The 19,842-nt window shown below is 30.9% G+C and overlaps 1 protein-coding gene and 1 pseudogene across 4 annotated transcripts; one reads left to right on the top strand and one right to left on the bottom strand.

Annotated features, from left to right (window-relative positions):
* Positions 1-808: 808 nt before the first annotated feature.
* On the bottom strand, positions 809-18,393 carry LOC114373526 (protein LATERAL ROOT PRIMORDIUM 1-like). Of its 4 annotated transcripts, none has more exons than XM_028331006.1 (3): positions 17,524-18,393; positions 16,743-17,064; positions 809-1,100 (listed from the first exon to the last, which is right to left on the bottom strand). In XM_028331006.1, exons 1-2 carry the CDS (start codon positions 18,212-18,214, stop codon positions 16,757-16,759), a joined length of 999 nt encoding a protein of 332 aa, XP_028186807.1. In that variant the 5' UTR covers positions 18,215-18,393; the 3' UTR covers positions 809-1,100; positions 16,743-16,756. The 4 variants fall into 4 exon arrangements, with proteins under 4 accessions (XP_028186807.1, XP_028186809.1, XP_028186808.1 ...); XM_028331008.1 differs by lacking the exon at positions 809-1,100 and adding an exon at positions 5,558-5,677; XM_028331007.1 differs by lacking the exon at positions 809-1,100 and adding an exon at positions 12,615-12,970.
* LOC114373527 lies at positions 1,578-5,639 on the top strand (annotated as a pseudogene).
* Positions 18,394-19,842: the final 1,449 nt, after the last annotated feature.

Genomic DNA, 19,842 nt, shown 5'->3' with positions numbered 1-19,842 from the left:
GTCTTTTATCTTATTTAAAAGGTTTAAAATAATTATTTATTATAAAGTTCACTTTGATACTTTATCTTATTTAAAAGATTCAAAATGATCTTTCAATTATATAAATATATTCATCTTTGTTCTTCAAATAACACTCAGATAAAAAATTATTTTGAATATATTTAAGGTTTAAATAATTTGTTTTTCTTTGCAATTCAGCAAAAAAATAATATTCATTTTCATCTTTGTGATTTTTTTTAGTTCTTGCTAGATGTATTTGTTTTATTTTTTGTCCTTAAACTTTTACCAGTAAATAGTACTTTGAAACAAATATATCTTAGTACCATTTATCATATTCTCTTTTTTTTTTTTTCAAAATTATTTGCAAAGTATTCACCATCTACAGCATAATATACCTATCTTTTTGTAAAATAAAATGGGGTAATGATTATTTTAGTCCTTAAATACGTAAATCAGTAATAATTTAATCTTATTGAAAAATAATTTTTATTTAATTTATGGATATGTAAAAGTAAGACTATTTCATTTTGTCATTAAGTTTGTAGGACTATTTTATCAATGTAAGTTCAAGGACAAATTTGAAATTAAATTACATTTTTTTAGGACCAATTTTAGATTAAATGTATTTTTTCAACATTAACATTAAGTCTTTTTTAGAGGAAATCTAACATTAATTTGTAAATTTATAACATAAAATTGCATTTTATAATTACAATTTTTCCATTTTTTTTTGTATATAAACCATTATTCTTTGACACTACCTCCTCACATTGCTTGCATGATAAAATCTCACTTATTGTGCATGTGATTGGGTTGTTGTTGGCTTTAAGAACCATGAAGAACTCACACATTTGGTAGCAATCCACAAATGTCAAAACCAAGTGGCATTCTCAATCTAACCAACGACTTAAGGTACAAACACATATGTGATTACAACAACAAAAAAACTATAATTAGGACCAAACTATCTTTCGTGCTAAAAATGGCATCACCATCATCATTTGTCTCTCTCCCTTCAATTGTCTGGTCTCCTATTACTTCTCGGAGGCTTAATCGAAACCCACAAAAGCATGAGTTGAATCCCTTTCGTCCAATTCCAACTCAAGAAAACAAGAAAAAAAAGGAAAAAATAAGACAAAAAAATAAGGAAAAAGAAAAACTTGTACTAAAACAAGTGAAAGAAAAAAAAAAGAGCAATCCTTTGTTCTAAGTTCTAACCAACCTCTTGTTTTCCTCGTCAATCCGATAGAACCATTGTTTCATTGAAAATCTAAAGACAAACCATTTGACACAACCACATAAACAACACAAATCCAAAAGCAAAAAAAAAGTTTATTTTTCTTTGTCTCGTGTTTAGTTTCACAATTTGATTGATTCCCTCTATTTGTGTGTCTTCTGATATGTGTTTTTCTGTTCTGAGTTTGGTGCAAAAATGTTTTTTGCCACATTGCATTCATCAAACTATGTGTTGTTGATTGGAGGCAAATTGTGATGAGGACATTGATGGATGAAGGTGAATAGTGGTGTGTGTGGGAGGGGGGAGGGGGGGTGGGAGGGGGGAAGAAGGGTGATTCAAAGTGGAGACCTTCAAGAGAATGAGCAGAGAGATAAATGGCATAGTGAAGGGCTGGGAAGCAACGGTTCGTAAATCAAGTGGTGCAAAGAAAAGGGCAAACAACATCTTTACACCAATGTTCGTGGCCCATGTGGATGATGATAAGTCAACAGAGGTGTGTCAGGTTGAGAAGATTCTCCCTAACGGTGACTTCTACATAGGCCAATGGCTTGAAAGGTACCCCCATGGCCAAGGCAAATACCTTTGGACAGATGGGTGCATGTATGTTGGTGAATGGAGCAAAGGAACCAACATGGGGAATGGGAGGTTTAGTTGGCCTAGTGGGGCCACCTATGAGGGTGAATTCAAGAGTGGTAACATGGATGGGAGAGGCACCTACATTGGTTCTAATGGGGACACATACAAAGGGTCTTGGGTGATGAACTTGAAGCATGGACAAGGAATTGAGAGTTACCCTAATGGGGATTTCTATGATGGGGAGTGGAGAAAAGGACTGCAAAATGGACATGGGAGGTACCAGTGGAAAAATGGGAATCAATACATTGGGCAATGGAGGAGTGGGGTGTTTTGTGGGAATGGGACAATGATGTGGAGCACTGGCAATAGGTATGATGGGTGTTGGGCAGAAGGATTGCCTAAGGGAAATGGTACTTTCAGGTGGGGTGATGGGAGTTTCTATGTTGGGGTTTGGAGTCAAGATCCAAAGGAGCAGAGCGGGACCTATTACTCTTCTAGATCTTCAGATGACCACATGGATCGAGATCCTCATGATGTGTTCAAGGTGGAGCTGAATGATTTCCAGATTTGTCCTTGTGAGAAGGTGGCAATTTACCCTTCACAGAAGACATTGAGTGTGTGTGGCAAAGAGGATGATAATAAGCCAATGCATAAGAAAAGAACTGATGAGAGTGGAAGGCCATGGTGGACTTCTGAGGATGGAAGGGTTAGTAATTACAACTCTAAAAATAGGTCTTATGCATTTGATGTAGGTAGGAAATCTAGATTTAGTTCCTTGGGTGATCATTCCATTTTGAGCCGAAACAGTTTGGATTGTTTGAGAATAAAGAATCCCAAAAGACAAGGAGAGACCATATCTAAAGGGCACAAGAATTATGAGCTTATGTTGAATCTGCAGCTAGGCATCAGGTATTGATCATACTTGTTGTTTTCAAGTAATTTAGTCTCATGTTTATGGTTTGGCTGAATGATTGAGTCTTTTCTTCACTCATATATATGAATGTAGATTTTTCTTTTGTTTTGTTTAATCTTTGAGTGATAAATGTATTTTCTAGACTGGAAATATAACTTGAGTTAAATTGATGTCTTCCATAATATGATGCAATGATGAACATGACATTCTAGCAAATAAAATTTGCTTCTATTGTTTGCTACACCATTATTAACTACTTGTGCCATAGCACAGACATTCTGTTGGAAGACCTGCTCCAAGTGCATCTCTTGATTTGAAGTCTTCTGCATTTGATCCCAAAGAAAAAGTATGGACTAGATTTCCACCAGAAGGATCCAAGCACACTCCACCGCACCCGTCTTGTGAGTTTAGATGGAAAGACTACTGCCCAGTAGTGTTCAGGTAGACATCAGGGTTGAATAGTCTTGTTTTTAATTTCAGCAAACTTTGGTCTTGATTAGGTGAACCATGTTTTGTAACAGAATCTACTATATGCTAACTTGTTGAGAGTGGTCTTGAAAATTTATAACCTTCCTTTTGAGGCACAAACAGGTAGGTGATATGCTTTAAAGAAGGTTTTTATTTCTCTAGAAAGTGGCACTAGGAAAACCTCCTAGATGTGTCTCTATAAAGAATAGTTGGGGTTAGGAAATACCATGTTCATGGTTGTTATTGCAATTGTTTCATAACTATAACAATTAGTCTACAATTGTACTCAAATTGATTGCATTTATATTTCTAGGGCTCTTAGAAAATTGTTCAAAGTTGATCCTGCTGATTATATGATTTCAATATGTGGCAATGATGCCCTTCGAGAGCTTTCATCCCCTGGGAAAAGTGGAAGTTTTTTCTATTTGACCAATGATGAATGTTACATGATAAAGACCATGAAGAAAGCAGAAGTGAAAGTGAGTTCCCTTTCAGTTAGTTAGATATAATACAAGCAACTTTCTATTTTTTAGTATGTTTGTCTAAACTGGTTCTACTTAAAAAAATAGTTTTATGCTTATTTTAAGAAACAATTCTTATCTGCTTCTAAAAAAGGACTTATTTTAAATTTGTTTTTTTTAAGTGTAAACAAACTCACTCGTAAGCCATTAGTTTACACATGCATATATATTCTTTTCAATTTCATAATTAGATAGTTTCACACTTGTAATCTTCATAATCACACTATGTTCCAAAAAAATTAAGCTTGTCATACATATGTATTACTCTAGTTTGGCACGATGTTTGTCAATTAATGTTTGAGTTATAAGGGTTATATATTGTTATATATCTACTACTGAGTGATAATTTAGTCCTAACTTTATAACACGATTGCAGGTTTTTCTAAGAATGCTTCCAACTTATTATAAGCATGTCTGGGCTTTTGAGAACACTCTAGTCACCAAGTTCTTTGGCCTCTACTGCGTTAGACAAACAGGGGCCACACAGAAGAAGGTAGTACACTAATACTGAGGTGTCAAGTGTGTATCAACTAGTGTTTTGGTATTAAAGCATTTAGTACTAATTTCACTTGCAATAATCTCAGGTTCGTTTTGTCATCATGGGAAACCTGTTCTGTTCAAAGTATGTCATCCATAGACGCTTTGACTTGAAAGGCTCAACCTTTGGTCGCACTACTAATAAACCTGAATCAGAAATAGAGCCAACAACAACACTTAAGGACCTTGACCTAAATTTTATATTCCGGTTGCAGAAGTCTTGGTTCCAAGAATTCTGCAGGTGAATTTCTTGCTTATTGCTTCTTTTTCAACTATTTATGTGTGCATAGCATGTAGGACACTACACTATATATGCAAGTATCTATATCATTAAAAGCATATTTTATTAGCTTTTGCAACAATAAAGTAAATTATAACTTTATTTGAAAGATACAAGCTCTCCACTGAAAAAGTTGCAATGTTGCATAAGGTGCATAATAGTCCACAATGTTATATAATATGATTGGTGCACCAAAATGTGGCTTTTGTGACTTGACATTTCTGTTATGGAGTACTTGGAAGTTGGTTATATTTCTAAATATGCTTTCATGTAGGCAAGTGGAAAGAGACTGTGACTTTCTTGAACAAGAGAGAATTATGGATTACAGTATGTTGGTGGGTCTTCACTTCAAGGAAACAACATCCGTTGGCGCTATCGCACCTACTTGTCACAGTTCAACAAGTTGCACTACCCCAACTGGTGTTGACGATGGATTGCCACATCTTTCTGGAGTGGATGCAAATCATTTTATTATAGATCCTAGTCGGTATATAGTCAATTAATTCATCCTAGTAGAAGTTTCAATTTTTTAAAGTAACCTAGTTTTTTGATTGAAATAAACATAAATTCAACTAGAGCACGCATTAGTTTTCACTTTTCATTTACTAAACCATGTTACGAATTTGAGTTTCAATCAAATTTATCTCATATCAGTAAGACTATTTAGTTTGTACCAAGTCATTTTTAGGGCGGATACTTTTCACCCCTTATTAACTTTCCCTAAAATCTGCATAATTGGTATTACACTATTACTTAAGCCTTCAGTCAAGATAAGGTTTCTTTCATTCTCTAAAAATTTTACATTGTTTTTAATGTTTCAGGAGGATTCAACTAGGAGTGAACATGCCAGCAAAGGCTGAAATGACGACAAGAAAAAGCACTAGTGACACTCCTCGGCTGGTTGGAGAACCAACTGGGAAGTTCTATGAGATCATAATCTTCTTTGGCATCATAGACATATTGCAAGACTATGACATCAGCAAAAAGCTTGAGCATGCTTACAAATCATTCCAATATGATTCAACATCAATCTCTGCAGTTGATCCAAGGCTATACTCTAAACGCTTTCGCGATTTCATCTTCGAAGTTTTTGTGGAGGACACTTGAAGGTGAAGTTTTGATGTTAAACATTCATCTACTTGCAACTGGTGGCCATCAATGTACAATTATAAGGAAATGACAAAGTTATAACCAACATATTGCTACTCATACTTAGTTTTAGCAACCAACAAACTTATTGGAGGTTATTCCATGATCAGAAAGGAGATACACATTTTCTATAATTTGTTCATTTTTTTTCTTTCTACACTGCATTTTAGTGAATTTTACTTTATTTATAGTCACAAAAAATGTATGTTGTAGTGTAGATCAAATATTGTTAAGAGTTAGTCAAAGCCTTTTCCAATTGTAAATGAATGCACAAAGAGGCACACGACATTGGAATTTCATTTCTGTAACCATTCTTTTGTGTCTCCCAAATGAGGCCTTTAAGATTCAGCACTCGATAAAATATACATACAGAAGATAAGGTTAGGAACCGTAGTTTTTTGTGTGCAAAATTAAATGATAATAATTAGGTTTGTTGCATTTGCATGCTATGGTTTTGTGACTTACAAACATGAGAACTTTTGTGTGGGTTTTAGGTGTAGTAGCATCCACCAAGGGATATATCAATCATTTTCATATGTGGTTTTACTCTTTTTTAAACCTGATGTGTATAAAACAACAATTTCACAATCAAATGAACTTTTCAATATTTGTTTTTGCTCTAGAGCAATGCTAGATATAGTTTAATTTTGATATATTGTCATTGCAAATATTTTTATACTGCCAATAAATTAAAAACTATTTTAAACTTGACTTTTAAAGTAATTGTTACAAAGTAAAAAAAAATGTTCAATTATATGACAATTTATGTTTGGATAGCAATATATAAAAAAATCTTTATTGTGTATTTCAATTGAACTATTCTTTTAAATACAATTTTTCTTTTGACAGATTAAATACAATTTTCAATATAGATTTGAATATTCCTATAATTAAGTAACATAATAATGACATGCTATGAGATAGAAAAACATGAGAGCAAAATAATATATTTTAGACTCATGTGTTGAAGTTTGGCATGACAAATATGTTTAGTCCCAATTCTTTGTATTTTAATTAAGACAAACCTTCTTAACACAAATTATAAGCTTTATGAGTTTAAGTCTACTAATGAGTTTGTTTAAGTGTGTTAAGAAAATATAGGTTCTTTAGAGAACAACAACTGAAGTAAACTCAGGGCTAACATGAGTCACTCAAAAAGGAAGATAGACTTGAAAACTCAAAAGAAGACTCAGTGTGTCTTTGACTGTGTACTGTAATGAAGTCAACATGCTCACTAGATGAAGAGAAAACTTCAAACCAAGAGAATGAATCAACAACTAAAGGACAAGAAAAACATTGTTCTAGATGGAACAATTATGAGCCATATTGAAAAACAACATTGTTGCAACATACTCAATGAAATTTCATCAGCAATTTGAGTTCATTCTGGACATCATATCTGAAGTTCCAAAAATGCAATTAAGTTGTTTTGATGGCTATGAAAAGCTTGAAGAAATAACTTCAACTTTAATGAATAAGTCGTAGTCTGAAATAACCTAGATCATGGACAAAATTGAGCCTAAAGTTGCAGACACTGATGAGCATGGACAACTTGATATAAGCACAATAATTTGAAGATTGTTTAAGCTACAGAAATGCATTTGAGATGATCTTAGTGTCTGTGAAAAGCTAAGAGAAAGATATACATTGGATCATTAAAATGAGACTCACATTAATATTGTTTATAAAGGTTTTGGCCTTAATATGCTACGTAATTTGGAGATATTTATATTTCCTTACATATTTTGTGGCCACTTATTTATTAATAAAGTAATTAGAGAATTTGTTATTAGCTTTAAGGCAATGCACTTTTAGATATAAAGTTTATCAAACGTGAAAACTGTTGAGAAAAAAGCCTAATGTTATGAAGAGATGGCTAGTGAAAATTGGGTGTCTTAGTTAAATATTTCAATTATAAAAAGAATGTTGTGTCTTAATTTTTTAGGATGGATCAATGTGGGGGATCTTCAAAAGTGATATTTGGTTGACTTTATGGTTACAATAAAATGATTGGAATATTGTAAGGAAGATATCTACATAAAAAATTTGAGATGTGAGTTCTCTAAATTTTGCAACATGAGACGCAGGAGACTGTGTGATTTATTATGAGTAATTAATTTTTTCAATGTGAAGTGTGAGTTCTCCATATCACGAAACTTGCAAAATATGAGATACTTGAGAGGTACTATAAGTTTTGGTATTCACATGGTGGATTTTCCATTGTATTAGAAAATAGGCTTAATAGTCAATTTGGTCTCTTAGTTTGTTAAAAGCACTTAATTAGGTTCCTTAGTTTTTTTAGTATTCAATTGGGTCTCTTTGTTTTTTAAATTTTATCCAATTGGGTCAATTTCATTCTTCTCCATCCAATTAAGAAGAAGGTTGTTAGGTTGCATATTTTAGCAGCTTTTATTTATGGATATTGGCTGTTTTGAGTTGTCATTAAAATTTTTACATAAAGTAATGATTTTGAACCCCAACTTTTTATTTATTATTTTAAAAAAATAAAAGTTTTGTCTTCTATCAGGTAAGGTTTTTTTAGATAGAAATCAATTTTTTTAACAATGCATGTCATTTCATTAAATCGGTGATTTGGAAATATTCTAATTTTTGAAATTTCAACCCAAAGAGGGAGAAGAAGAGAAGGGAACATGGGGTATGTGACCGAGAAAGAGGCTATCGCAAGATGAACACCGCGCACCCTGTCTCCTCCCTCCTCTATTTCTGCCATCCTGAGATTGAACCACATTGGAAAATTCAGGAATGAGAGGAAGTTGAACCAAATCCAACTGCACAACATCTTTGCGGCACCTGCAAAGTTGTGATGAATGGCAAAACCCTCACCGCCACCATGACCCCCACCTCGCCACCACCAAACGTCCAAATCTAGTCTCATATGGCCAAAACCATTTTGAGGATCTGCAACGTCCTCATTTCGCCTCCTTGATGGTGGGATTTAGTGAGGGTGATGACTTGTGGTGGTGGTCACTACGATGGTGCAAGGAGGAAAAGGAAGAAGAATGTGGAGTTTAGGATTTGGAGCGACAGTGACATTGGGCTTGGGCTTCTCCAGATCTTTTATTGAAAACTTAAAAAAAATATAGTGACAGTTAAAAACCGCTACTATATGTACACGTTATTGAAAATGAAAAAAATGATATTCTCAAGTGCCACATGTAAATTTCCATTAATCAATTTGTCAAAGGTGACCAAAAGGATCCAGTTGGATAAACTTAGAAAACTAAGGGACCCAATTGAATAGTAAAAAAAAAGATCTAATTGAACACTTTTAATGAACTAAGGGACCAAATTGGGTATTAAGCCTAGAAAATACACCGATGTTAAATTGACTTTTAATCCATATGAGACAAAACTCACTAATGGTTGTTCACTATACCTAGTTGTGGGGTGTTACTTGAAGATCAACCAAACAAAATTGTGGAGTTAAAGTTTATTACTCTTAAGATGGTAGACTATGAGGCAAAGTGGTTGAAAAATTTGTTAGCGAATATTCCACTAGAAATATAAAATTGAGAAATAATTGATAGAAAATGTTTTATAGCGGATGATTTGAAATGAATAATACTTTTTTCTTTTCTTTCCGCATGTGATGTTTTGTTGAGCAACATGTATGTTCCAAGTTTTTTTTTTTTAAAAAAAAAAGGTATGGAAGTATTAGGATGTTAATAAAGTGAATGAGAAAACAAAAATCCTTTAATATCTTCTAAGAGAAATAAATAAATAATACTTTGTACATGAGATGCTTCTAATGATAACATGGAATTATATTTATGTTATACATGTTATGAATATGATGATTGAGACTAAAACATATTGCATGAGTAACTTATTGTACCAGGTGTTTAGTGAGCACATGTTGCTTGATGTGATTCATGTATTGATGAAAAACCTTTATTCTATTTTGCTTAATACTGAATTGTTTTGCATTATATATATATATATATATATATATATATATATATATATATATATATATAGGGTTTGCTAACATATTCTTATGTATTTTAACAACTTACACCAAATTATTTAGACAAAAAATCTAACTACTTTTTTGTGATAATAAATTTATTTAGGGATAATATGCTAAATTAATGTTTATATTTTAAAACTCATTTATTTCTCTCTCCTACTCATTCTCTCTCCTCTCCCTTGTCTCACGTAATTTAATGTTTATATTTTTTAAAATTAAAATTTAAAAATATTTAGGGAGATGAGAGACAATGAGTGAGAGACAGAAGTAAATAAGTTTTAAAAATATAAGCATTAAATTATCATATTATCCCTAAATAAATTTATTATCACAAAAATAGTTGGATTTTTGGTCCAAATAATTTTGTGTAGGTTACTAAAATACTCTAACATGAAGTATGTTAGCAAACTCCTATATATGTGTGTGAGAGAAAGAGGGAGAGAGACATTAAAGTGGAGAGCTTAATTGAGATTATTATTATTATTATTATTATTCCTACACTTTGAGTATATATATATTTGGAGAAAATGCTTATTGTTTCATATGTGAGTTGTACATTTTTGTACAAAATTATAAATTTTTTAGAGGTATTATAAAATTTGATGCATATGTTAAAGGTGTCATAGTGGATTTTCCACTATATTAGAAGGGCACAATGATGCTAATTGAATCTTTGATTCATATGAGAATAAATTTATGAATAAAATTATTTTACTTTTATACATGTTTTTGCTTGGAATTCAACCAAGTAGACTTGTATAATTTGTTATGCTTTGGAGATTGAGTTTTGCCTTAGTAGAATATGAGATTGATTAGCTAAGAAAATGTCTTAGCAAATATATTTCTTTATGGAAGAGTACATATTCTATATGTTGTGATTGTCAAATGGCAAAAGAGTTCATTGTGATTAAAAGTAAAGAGATATTTTGGTGAAACAATTTTTTAAAAAGATAGAAATATTTTGTTTATGTGAAGCCAATAATGGATTCAGTCGATCCTCTGACTTTAACCCCTAGGGAAGAGATTATTGTATGAAACACCGAGGGGAATGAGATTTTATTAAGCCACTTGAAAACAAACAAGTGATGGTAACTCAACCTTTGTGATTGGAGATCTCATGAAAAATATTCATATGGGTTAAAACAAATCATTTGTTAGTTCTACTAGCACTAAAATTGATTTTAGTCAATCTTAATTTTTAGTTTCTTCCTATGGTGTGAGAAAGTGCTAGACGGTACATTAATGAGAGGTTAAACTTTATAATTAAGCTTTACGTGAGTATGAGAAAGCTTGATGCCTTTTTTAGTGATTTTCATATCCCTTATGGGTGGTGTATGATTTGCAGCCTACACTTAATGACATCACCTGTATAAGTGCCAAGTGGAACCGCTTGTATGAGATCATGGCGAGATCTCTAAAGCACTCTTGAATATTGAGCTCGCGCATGACCTAGTAGCGCAAAACAATAATAACAAGAAGAATTGTTGGGGTGTAATGTGATTGGTAGATTGTTAACATACTTAAAATGTTTTTAGTTCATATAGCTTGTTACATCAACTACACTGTGTGTTAAGTCTTATCAATGTAGGTTTGGTTCATATAACTTGTTATACGAGATCCGAAGCATTACATCAAAGAGAAGGAGAACCCAAGAATTTCTTATCTTTTCTTAAAAACTTTTTGTAACATTTTGAAATATGTGGGGGATTGTTGTATATTTACATTATATATTTCAAAAGGTTAATATTTGGTAAAGTTGTTATATAAAATTATTTAGAACTTAATATAAAAATAAGATATTTCCATATCTTGAAATTACTTCTTTTTTAATGACATTAATGTAATTTGTTAATAAGTTTAGTTACATGTGTTAATGTGTATTAATATTTTATATTTAATTGGATTTGTTACACATTATTAGAAACAATGTTTGACCCTTTTGAGTGTTTTCTCCCATATTTGGGTGCTTTTGTTTTCTCATTGAGTTCTTGGGTTATCTCACAAAAAAACTAGTCAATTCTATTGTCCCAATTCATTGGGAAGAACCTTCTATATCTAAGAGGGCTTGCGCACATTAGGCGGATAAGTCCTTAAGAATAATATAATTTTACACATCTCAAATTTATCTTGTTTGTGATATATTTACTCGTGGGTTTGTGATTTATTGTGATTAATGATCATTTTGAAATTCATGAGTTCATTATTGATAAGGAATCATGATTTTGGACAACAAAATCAAATCTATGAAATATTGAATCTCCAAGATGAATTAATATTGTTAGTCATAAGAGACTTCATAATGCAACTCGTCATAATTCACTTGTATTTGTTAGGAAAAGGACAAAGGAACTAATAGTCTTCTATTTTTTTTTACAAAAAAAATTAAATAATTTAGTTGAGTCTCAGGACTCACTAGGATTAGAGTATGTCTCAAGACTCAACAAGCGTTTAAAAATATACATACAAATTATCCACCAATAAGGTCTTCGAAAAATCAAATCTGCATTCTCGATCAACCTAAATTATAGGTTAAATTCTTTACCAACTAGATCAACCTTTGTCAACAATAGTCTTTTACTTTGACGTGCACAAAATTTCTTTAATGTATTATAGGTTAAATTAATTTTTTGGTCTTCTAATTTATTTTAGATTTAATTTGGTCATCTAGTTTTTTTTAGGTAAAATTTGGTCATCTAATTTTTAAAATTGATTTAATTTGATCATACCGTCTAAATTAGGTCAACATGTTAAGAAATTGTACTTTGTGGTTTTAAACTACCACAAAATACACACATTTCCAAACACCATCAATTTAATATGGACGGAAGCATTAAACTCAATCGATTTTAAAAATTAAAGGATTAAATTGAAAAGAAAAAACTAAATTGAACCTAAATAATAAATTAAAGGAAAAAAACTTATTTAACCTACATTATATTCATAATAAGTCGAGTACATGACTTACTAATTGGATTTTGCTTTCTTTTCTTCTTCTTCTGTTTTCTCTTTGGTTAATTTTAAAAAAAAATCAGCTTCCCTTTGGTTAATTATGTTATGGCTTCCCATCTTTGAATGTGAAACATGAGTTTATTTCGTCTTCGATCGTAATCATCATATTATATCTTGTAAAAAGTTTAGTTTAGACTTCTCACCCGATTCATTAAATCTTTTTTTTATCTTTTTTGAAGAGAAATTTACACAATTAAAGACCACTTTAACATATATATGGTCAGTTTTCCCCCCAAAAAATTGCAAAATGAACTGTCATCCTTTGGGGTTCATGAAACTGATCCATCACCTGTTATTGGCACAAAGAAGATTTAGACATTGTTAGTCCTAAGTAAATGTGGCAAAGTTCTGTTCTAAAACAGCTGAACAACACCAAGGGGGTCTAACTCGTCGACGAGAGTGTGGGTATTGTAAATCCCATTATATTATGTTTAATTTTTACTGATAAAAAAAACAACAACCAGAGAAACAAATCAATTCGGAAAATAAAAGCAATAAAACCAAACTGTACTAGTTATCAACATACCACTATTGTGTTTGCCCTGCTCCCTTCCCCCGCCAACTTTTTTCCATTGCTTAACAAACAATCATGATCTTTGGTATTTCAATCTTCATTTCCAAGCTATTTCACTCTTGTAACAAATGTTGAAAATCTTGGAAAAGTGTGTTGCAGTATTGGCAAGGCAAACTCGGTTGCTAAATTAGGCAAACTATGTTGTGAGCACCGCCGACTCAATCGTAATGTTATTATAACTGACCAACTCAAAGGTAACTCTACTAAAGTTCAATCTTTAAATTTATTAATAAAAAATTATTTGTTATTGATTATTATAAAGCAAAAGTGTCATATAAGTTAACAAAAAGATCTAACACAAAATAAAAAAAAAAAATCTCTTAAAAGTTAAAATTTGCTTCATAACCCTCTCTACCACTTCCAATAATTTAAGGTGCATGGGGTTCTAAAAACAATTTGTTCTCTTAAATCTTTCCATCTAGGAAGATCACATACAACACGATGATAAGTAGAGATACAACAAATTTTAAAATCCCAGGACATAACATCTATCATTATAATACAACTTATAAAATTAATCTAGAATTAATGCAAACTGAAAATTTTAGATCTTGAAAATTATTTAATATTTTAAACATAAGTTATTATAGACATAATAAAATGTATAATTTATCTAATTATTGGTATTTTAATATGTATTGGATGGTATAAAATTAAAAATAAAGAAGTCTATAAAAGTGAATATAAATATTTGAAGTGTTATGAATATATATCCGACACAATTACCACTCAAAAACACATACTTTTTCAGAAAAAGATTGTCCTTTAATTTGTCGATCCATGCAGAAAAGGTAAGACAGTAAAAAAAAAGTGGGTGTCATTGAGATGGGGTGGTTATTCGTGGTTGATAGAGAGTGTGGTGTCTTTTCCCTCGCTAAGGTTTAAGTTAACTCAAATTTGAAATGGATATAAACATCTCATGAAACAAAACAAAATATTGCATTAAAATGGTGGTGACCTTTATCCGCACTATGATGAATGGCATGAAAGCCTACCCTTTGAGAAGGGAGAAAGAAAGAAAACTGCAATTGCTTAATTATTATGTTTGTAGTTATTTCATTATATCCATGAGTGGCCAAAAGAAAAATATTATAGCGCTATGATTCTTGTCATTCTATTGAAAAATGGTTCAAAAGAGCATTCCGATGAGTTCCCAAAAAGAAAATATAGGTGCAAAGAGTGGAGAGGATAAACAAGGGAGGTTGTTAGTGTGTGTATCTGTATACTTTCATTTTCTTTAATTATAAGATTTTTAAAGTAATTTATTTATCTTTCTTATAAGATTATATATTTTCTAATTTTTATATGTATTTATTATTTTTTTCTACATATTCTTACTTATTTATTTTCTCCAAATATTAATAAAAAATAATTAAATAGATAGAGAGATAAGAAAAGAATAATTCTAAAATGATAGAATAAGTAATTAATAAATTTAATGTGATTAACTGAACTAACTCCTTCAATCTTGATTATAAATAAAAAGATATATTTCACCCTTATTAAGAAAATTAGTTAATTTTATTAAATTATGTTATTTTTAAATAGAAATAAACATTTTTTTTAAACTATCTTTTATTGAAATTTGATATCAAACATAAAAAAATTTAATCTTATTAAATAAATAATATTTTAAATAAGGTCTCGTAAAATAAGACATAAGTAACCAAAATTTATTTATATTTGAGAATAAAAAAATAAGAGACTTCCATTGCTTATATTTAAGACATGAAGATGAAATATGTTTTTTGCACGCTTATTGATACAATTTACTCATTTTAGTTATTATAATGTTTTATAATTTATAATGTTTTGAATAGTCCTCTAAAAAATAATGTTTTGAATAGGTTTTAGAAGTGAATGTTAACATGGATTAGAGATATCGATATGTGAAGACAGAACAATGCCCCTAGGCCTCATTTGACAATTAAAGTAGAGAAATTGCATTATTTATGTATTTTTTACGGCAAAACGTATAATAAAGATACGAAGGAAAGAAATAAAATAATTGATGTAATAAAAAAATATAAAAAGAAAACTAATGTTATAAAAATAATATAACTCAGTAAGCATGCAACTTTTGGGAGCGGCGGTGGAAATGCAACATAGATGGCAACGTGGATGGCATGGTCGCATGGGTAGTGGAAATGCAAATTACGCAATAGACACTCTCATAATGGACATTGATAATTACACAATAGCTGCTTTTTTCTCTTGTTGTCTTTTGTTGTTCGAGAGTGACATTTTTAAAAGTGATTTCGACTCTTAATTCCTCCTTAATACATCAAGGGATTTAATTCAAGAATATATAAATGTTCTAAATTTTTTAATATCATATTCAATTCCTACAAATAAAAAAAATTTACTTTTATATTAATAGTTCAAATGAAATAACCAGAAGCATGCATAAATTATACAATACATGTGATTGAGGAGTATTATTATCAACCAATTTTTTTAATATACTTTTTTAACAATTTTTTGTTAAAAGAAATTTATTAAAAATCCTAAAATTATAAGTAAAGTTCATTAAATATAATATGAGATTGCATAATTTATGTTATTAATATTTTTCATCGCGTTGTGAACTTATGATGCAATGTTAAACTGTTCTTCTATCCTTTTTATGTAGATACAATGAATTTATTTATTTATTTTCTTTTCCTTATATCCTCCTTAATGGTATTTAAGTTACATTTTCTTTTTTACTTTTGGTACATCGTTCCCTTTCCTTTTTCAAAGTAAAAGATACAAAAGAAAAAGTATAAGAATATAACATATCAATAACATCACATTTTGATTATTTTAAACCCCCCAATTGCCCCCAACTCATCTCTCATATTTTACACTTTTTTATACCTCTCATTTTTTTTATTAATAATTTATTCCTCACACGTATCACTTTCATTATCTTTTTTTCCTGACTCTCTTTCCCCTCAATGTACTATTTACACTTACAAATGAAAGAAAAATTTGAAAAATCTGTTTTGCAAAAAGCAAAATCTCTCTCTTTCCCCTCAATGTACTATTGACACTTACAAATGAAAAAGAATTGAAAAATCTGTTTTGCAAAGCAAAATCTCTTGCAGGCCAATAATTACCACATAAAAAGTATAACTACAATTAAATAACTGTAACGATCCTAAGGCTAAAAAGTATATCTACGTATTCGTAGTTGCACACACATCACCTTAAATATATTTTTTAGTTTCTCTAATTTAATGCTTATTATTTTTGTTTTTGTAATTGTTTTTGTTTTAGTCATTTAAAATGTGTTTCGTTTTTAAAATATTTCATATTTTTTATTTTTATTGTTTATAATATCATCTAAAATATTTTAAGGGTAAAAAATAAAATAAAAATATTTTATAAAAACTAAAATGAAAATAAAAACTTTACCAAGAACAAAAATAAAATAAAAATTAAATTATAATGAGAAAAAAGATATGTAAGCATATTATAAATTAAGCTGAGTGCAATTGAGTACCTATAAAGAAATCTTCAAGTCGCAGAAGCAGGGTATGCATTGTTGTTTGTAACCCCAATTGCAATGGCAGAGGAACATTCTCTGTTCTTCCCACTGCAATTGTTTCCCACCTGCAGTTCCGAGACACAAGGCACTACTGCATTTGCGGTTTTCCCATCAACACCATGGTCATAGAGAAACCCTTTGAACACATGGCCACTAATGTGGACCGTGGCCAAGTATGCAAACTCATCTTCACCATTCCCAATGGCAGAGACTCTATGACACTTGAACACTGCTGGTGCTCGAACATGACCCAGTAATGACTGCTTCAGGCTACCATCTGCATTTCAAAATCATCATTTGATTTTTTTTTTATTCTTAGAAATTAAATACAATCTCATATGATTTATAACACTGACATTCTACTCAATTAACTGAATTATACTCTCTTAATCATTTAATAATTTGGTGCCTCATTTTGCTTCTCAAGTATAACATCAATCTCATGAACCCTCAAATTAATTCATCTTAAACATCAATTTATTCTATCAAACTATTTCAATATGTGACATCCAATTAGTTTCAAAAGCACACAAATTATAGCATACGTGTTAATGTTCCCTATAAATAAAGGACTAATACGGCATCAAATATTTATGGGTAGATTGATTACATGGAACACACTAATATGAATCACATGATGATATCATTTAATTTGAGAAAAATGAACATTTAATTTATTTCATTTCTTTGATGAGGGAAAGAAAGTGAAAAGAAAAAAGAGAAAAAGAGAAAGCACCTTGGTGAAAGGAGCTCGTAGCTAAGCTCCTAGGTGTAGTAGCATTAGAGTTGGAACTATGAGAAGTGACAGTGGCCTTTTGAGATGACCCCACTATACCTCTTGGCCTCTTACCACCACCGCCGGAAGCCACCGTGATCTCGCGCTCGCGGCGGCGAACCGATGGGATCCACGTGCTCTTCACGTGAGTGTTGCAATCATACCCACGTCCCTTGCAGCAAGTCCTGCATCTTCTAAAGATGCAATCTTTCTTAGCCCTGTTGCCACAATCTTGGCACACCCTAAAGTTAGGCCCATAAACCCCGTTTTCTTCATTCTCCATTATACCCTTTTCATCATCATGATCAGCCACGTTGATCACACCCTTCTTTGGAGGATTATTCACTTCTTGTTGGCACATCTTGAGGTTCCAATAGTTGGTGGTGGTGTTACTATTGGCACCACCACCCAACTCTTGAACCTCATTGTTATGATGATGATGATGATGAGACTGTGGCACACATGGTGTCGCAGTGAGGAGAGGGAAAATGCCAAAGCCAACACTGAGAGAAGCTGCTGAAGAAGGCAAAGGAATGTTATTGGGAGTGTGAGTGTTAGTGTGGTTTTCTGAAAAGGGTTGGCCTTGGTGGTGGTTAAGGGAAGAAGGGCTTGGAGCTATGAGAACTAGGTCTCGCAGGCCTAACATGCTCATTGGAAACAAGTTATCACAAGCTCGGAGATTGAGGCTCTTGTTCTTGTTCTTGGAAAAAGGGTGTTTTGTGTTTGTGTGATTGCAAGTTGTAAGAGACTTTTTTTTATCTAGCTGAGCTAGCTCCTGTTGAATGTTGTGGATGGAGATCTTATCTTATTACGTGGAGAGTAATGGGAACAGAACATGAGTTTCCATTCTTTTGATGCAAATGTGATATATATGTGGTTTTTTGAATTTAAAAAGAAAAGAAAGGGAAAAAAAAATAAGGAATCCCATAATGGACAAATTTTAATTTTTATATTATTTTGAGTACTTATCTTATTATATAGTTCTTAAAGTATCTTTTTATGGTAAATTTCAATTAAGAGTTTGATGTTCATAATTAATGCAGTAATCATTAAATTTATGAAATTATTTTAGTTTAATTAGAGATTTTAAATTTGAGCCTTGATATATAATTTAGTTAAATATTTTAAAAAAATTATTGTCTATAATAATCAGCCAGTTTAAATAACATAACTTTTAATATAAAAAAATGCATATGATCTAGAAAAAAAAATTAATCTAATAAAAATTAATATAAATGATGTGAATGAAACTATAAATAACAAAAACAAAATTACTTCAACATCTTTTTTTAATACTAAAACTACCTAAATATGTAATTTTTTTTTTCTTTTTCATCTGTACTTTGATTTATCTGGTGGGGCTTTTGATTAGTGGCATTGAGAAAGGGTGTTTTATTTTTTGGGGGGGTACGAAGAACGCAGACTGCTACAGGTTCTGACACTGAAAGTCCACTTAGAGATTCTTAGATTGGTAGGGTTAGCAATTATTATTATTGAATTTTTGTGCTTACCATGCAATTTTTGTGCCCGATGTGTAGGTGAAGGTGTAGGTTTCCTCTTGCACGTTTTTGTTTCGAATTCATTTTTAGTGAAAGGTCATTGGGATTTGGGGCCTTCTGTGTTTTGTTGCAAATGGAAGGGAGAGATAGGAAAAAAAGGAAAAACGAATAGGCTTTCCATTTTGAAAGAATAGAAACAAAAGGTCTCTGGTAATAAGTAAACGGATTTAGTGTTTTGTTCTTCAATTTTCTTATTATTCTCCTTAAAGTACCTATTTATTTTATCTATTTAAATAATGTTATGACACTTCTATAATTTTCACAAAAGTAGATGCATTGTAGAAGAATTTATTTCCTCCATATATAGTACTTAATACTTATGTGATGCAACTTAGATTTAAGTGGGTCTAAAAAGTGGCAGATCGAATTTATTTAGAAAAATTAATCTTATAAAATAAAAAAGTGAAAAAAAGACATAATGAATTCAACACATAAAATAAGAGGTTTAAATATAAAATTTTAAAATTAATACTTATAATTTTATTAAAATAAGAGAATGTATTTATTTATCCTCGTATAAAAATAGTTTAGGAAATTGAAGCATATAAAATTAGAATCTGTAACATATACAATTTTAAGATAAATCGTATGTGACTTTATTAAAATAAGGGAGTGCATTTTCCACCATCAAATACATATAAGTCCGCTTATTCATCTACATTTTATGATTTTTATCTAAGCCAAAATTGAATTAATGTTTTTTTTTTACTTTTTTCTTTTT

Source organism: Glycine soja, chromosome 11, assembly GCF_004193775.1.
Source record: "Glycine soja cultivar W05 chromosome 11, ASM419377v2, whole genome shotgun sequence".
Taxonomy (NCBI): Eukaryota; Viridiplantae; Streptophyta; class Magnoliopsida; order Fabales; family Fabaceae; genus Glycine; species Glycine soja.
Note: the sequence above shows the minus strand (reverse complement) of the source record. Positions and strands in the feature narration are given on the sequence as shown.

Excerpts from the sequence above, each read along its gene's own strand:
- LOC114373526 (XM_028331006.1), bottom strand. The coding sequence starts at position 18,214 with ATGAGCATGTTAGGCCTGCGAGACCTAGTTCTCATAGCTCCAAGCCCT. Across the intron at positions 17,065-17,523 it reads TACGAGCTCCTTTCACCAAG|ATGGTAGCCTGAAGCAGTCA; the intron begins GTGCTTTCTCTT and ends TTTGAAATGCAG.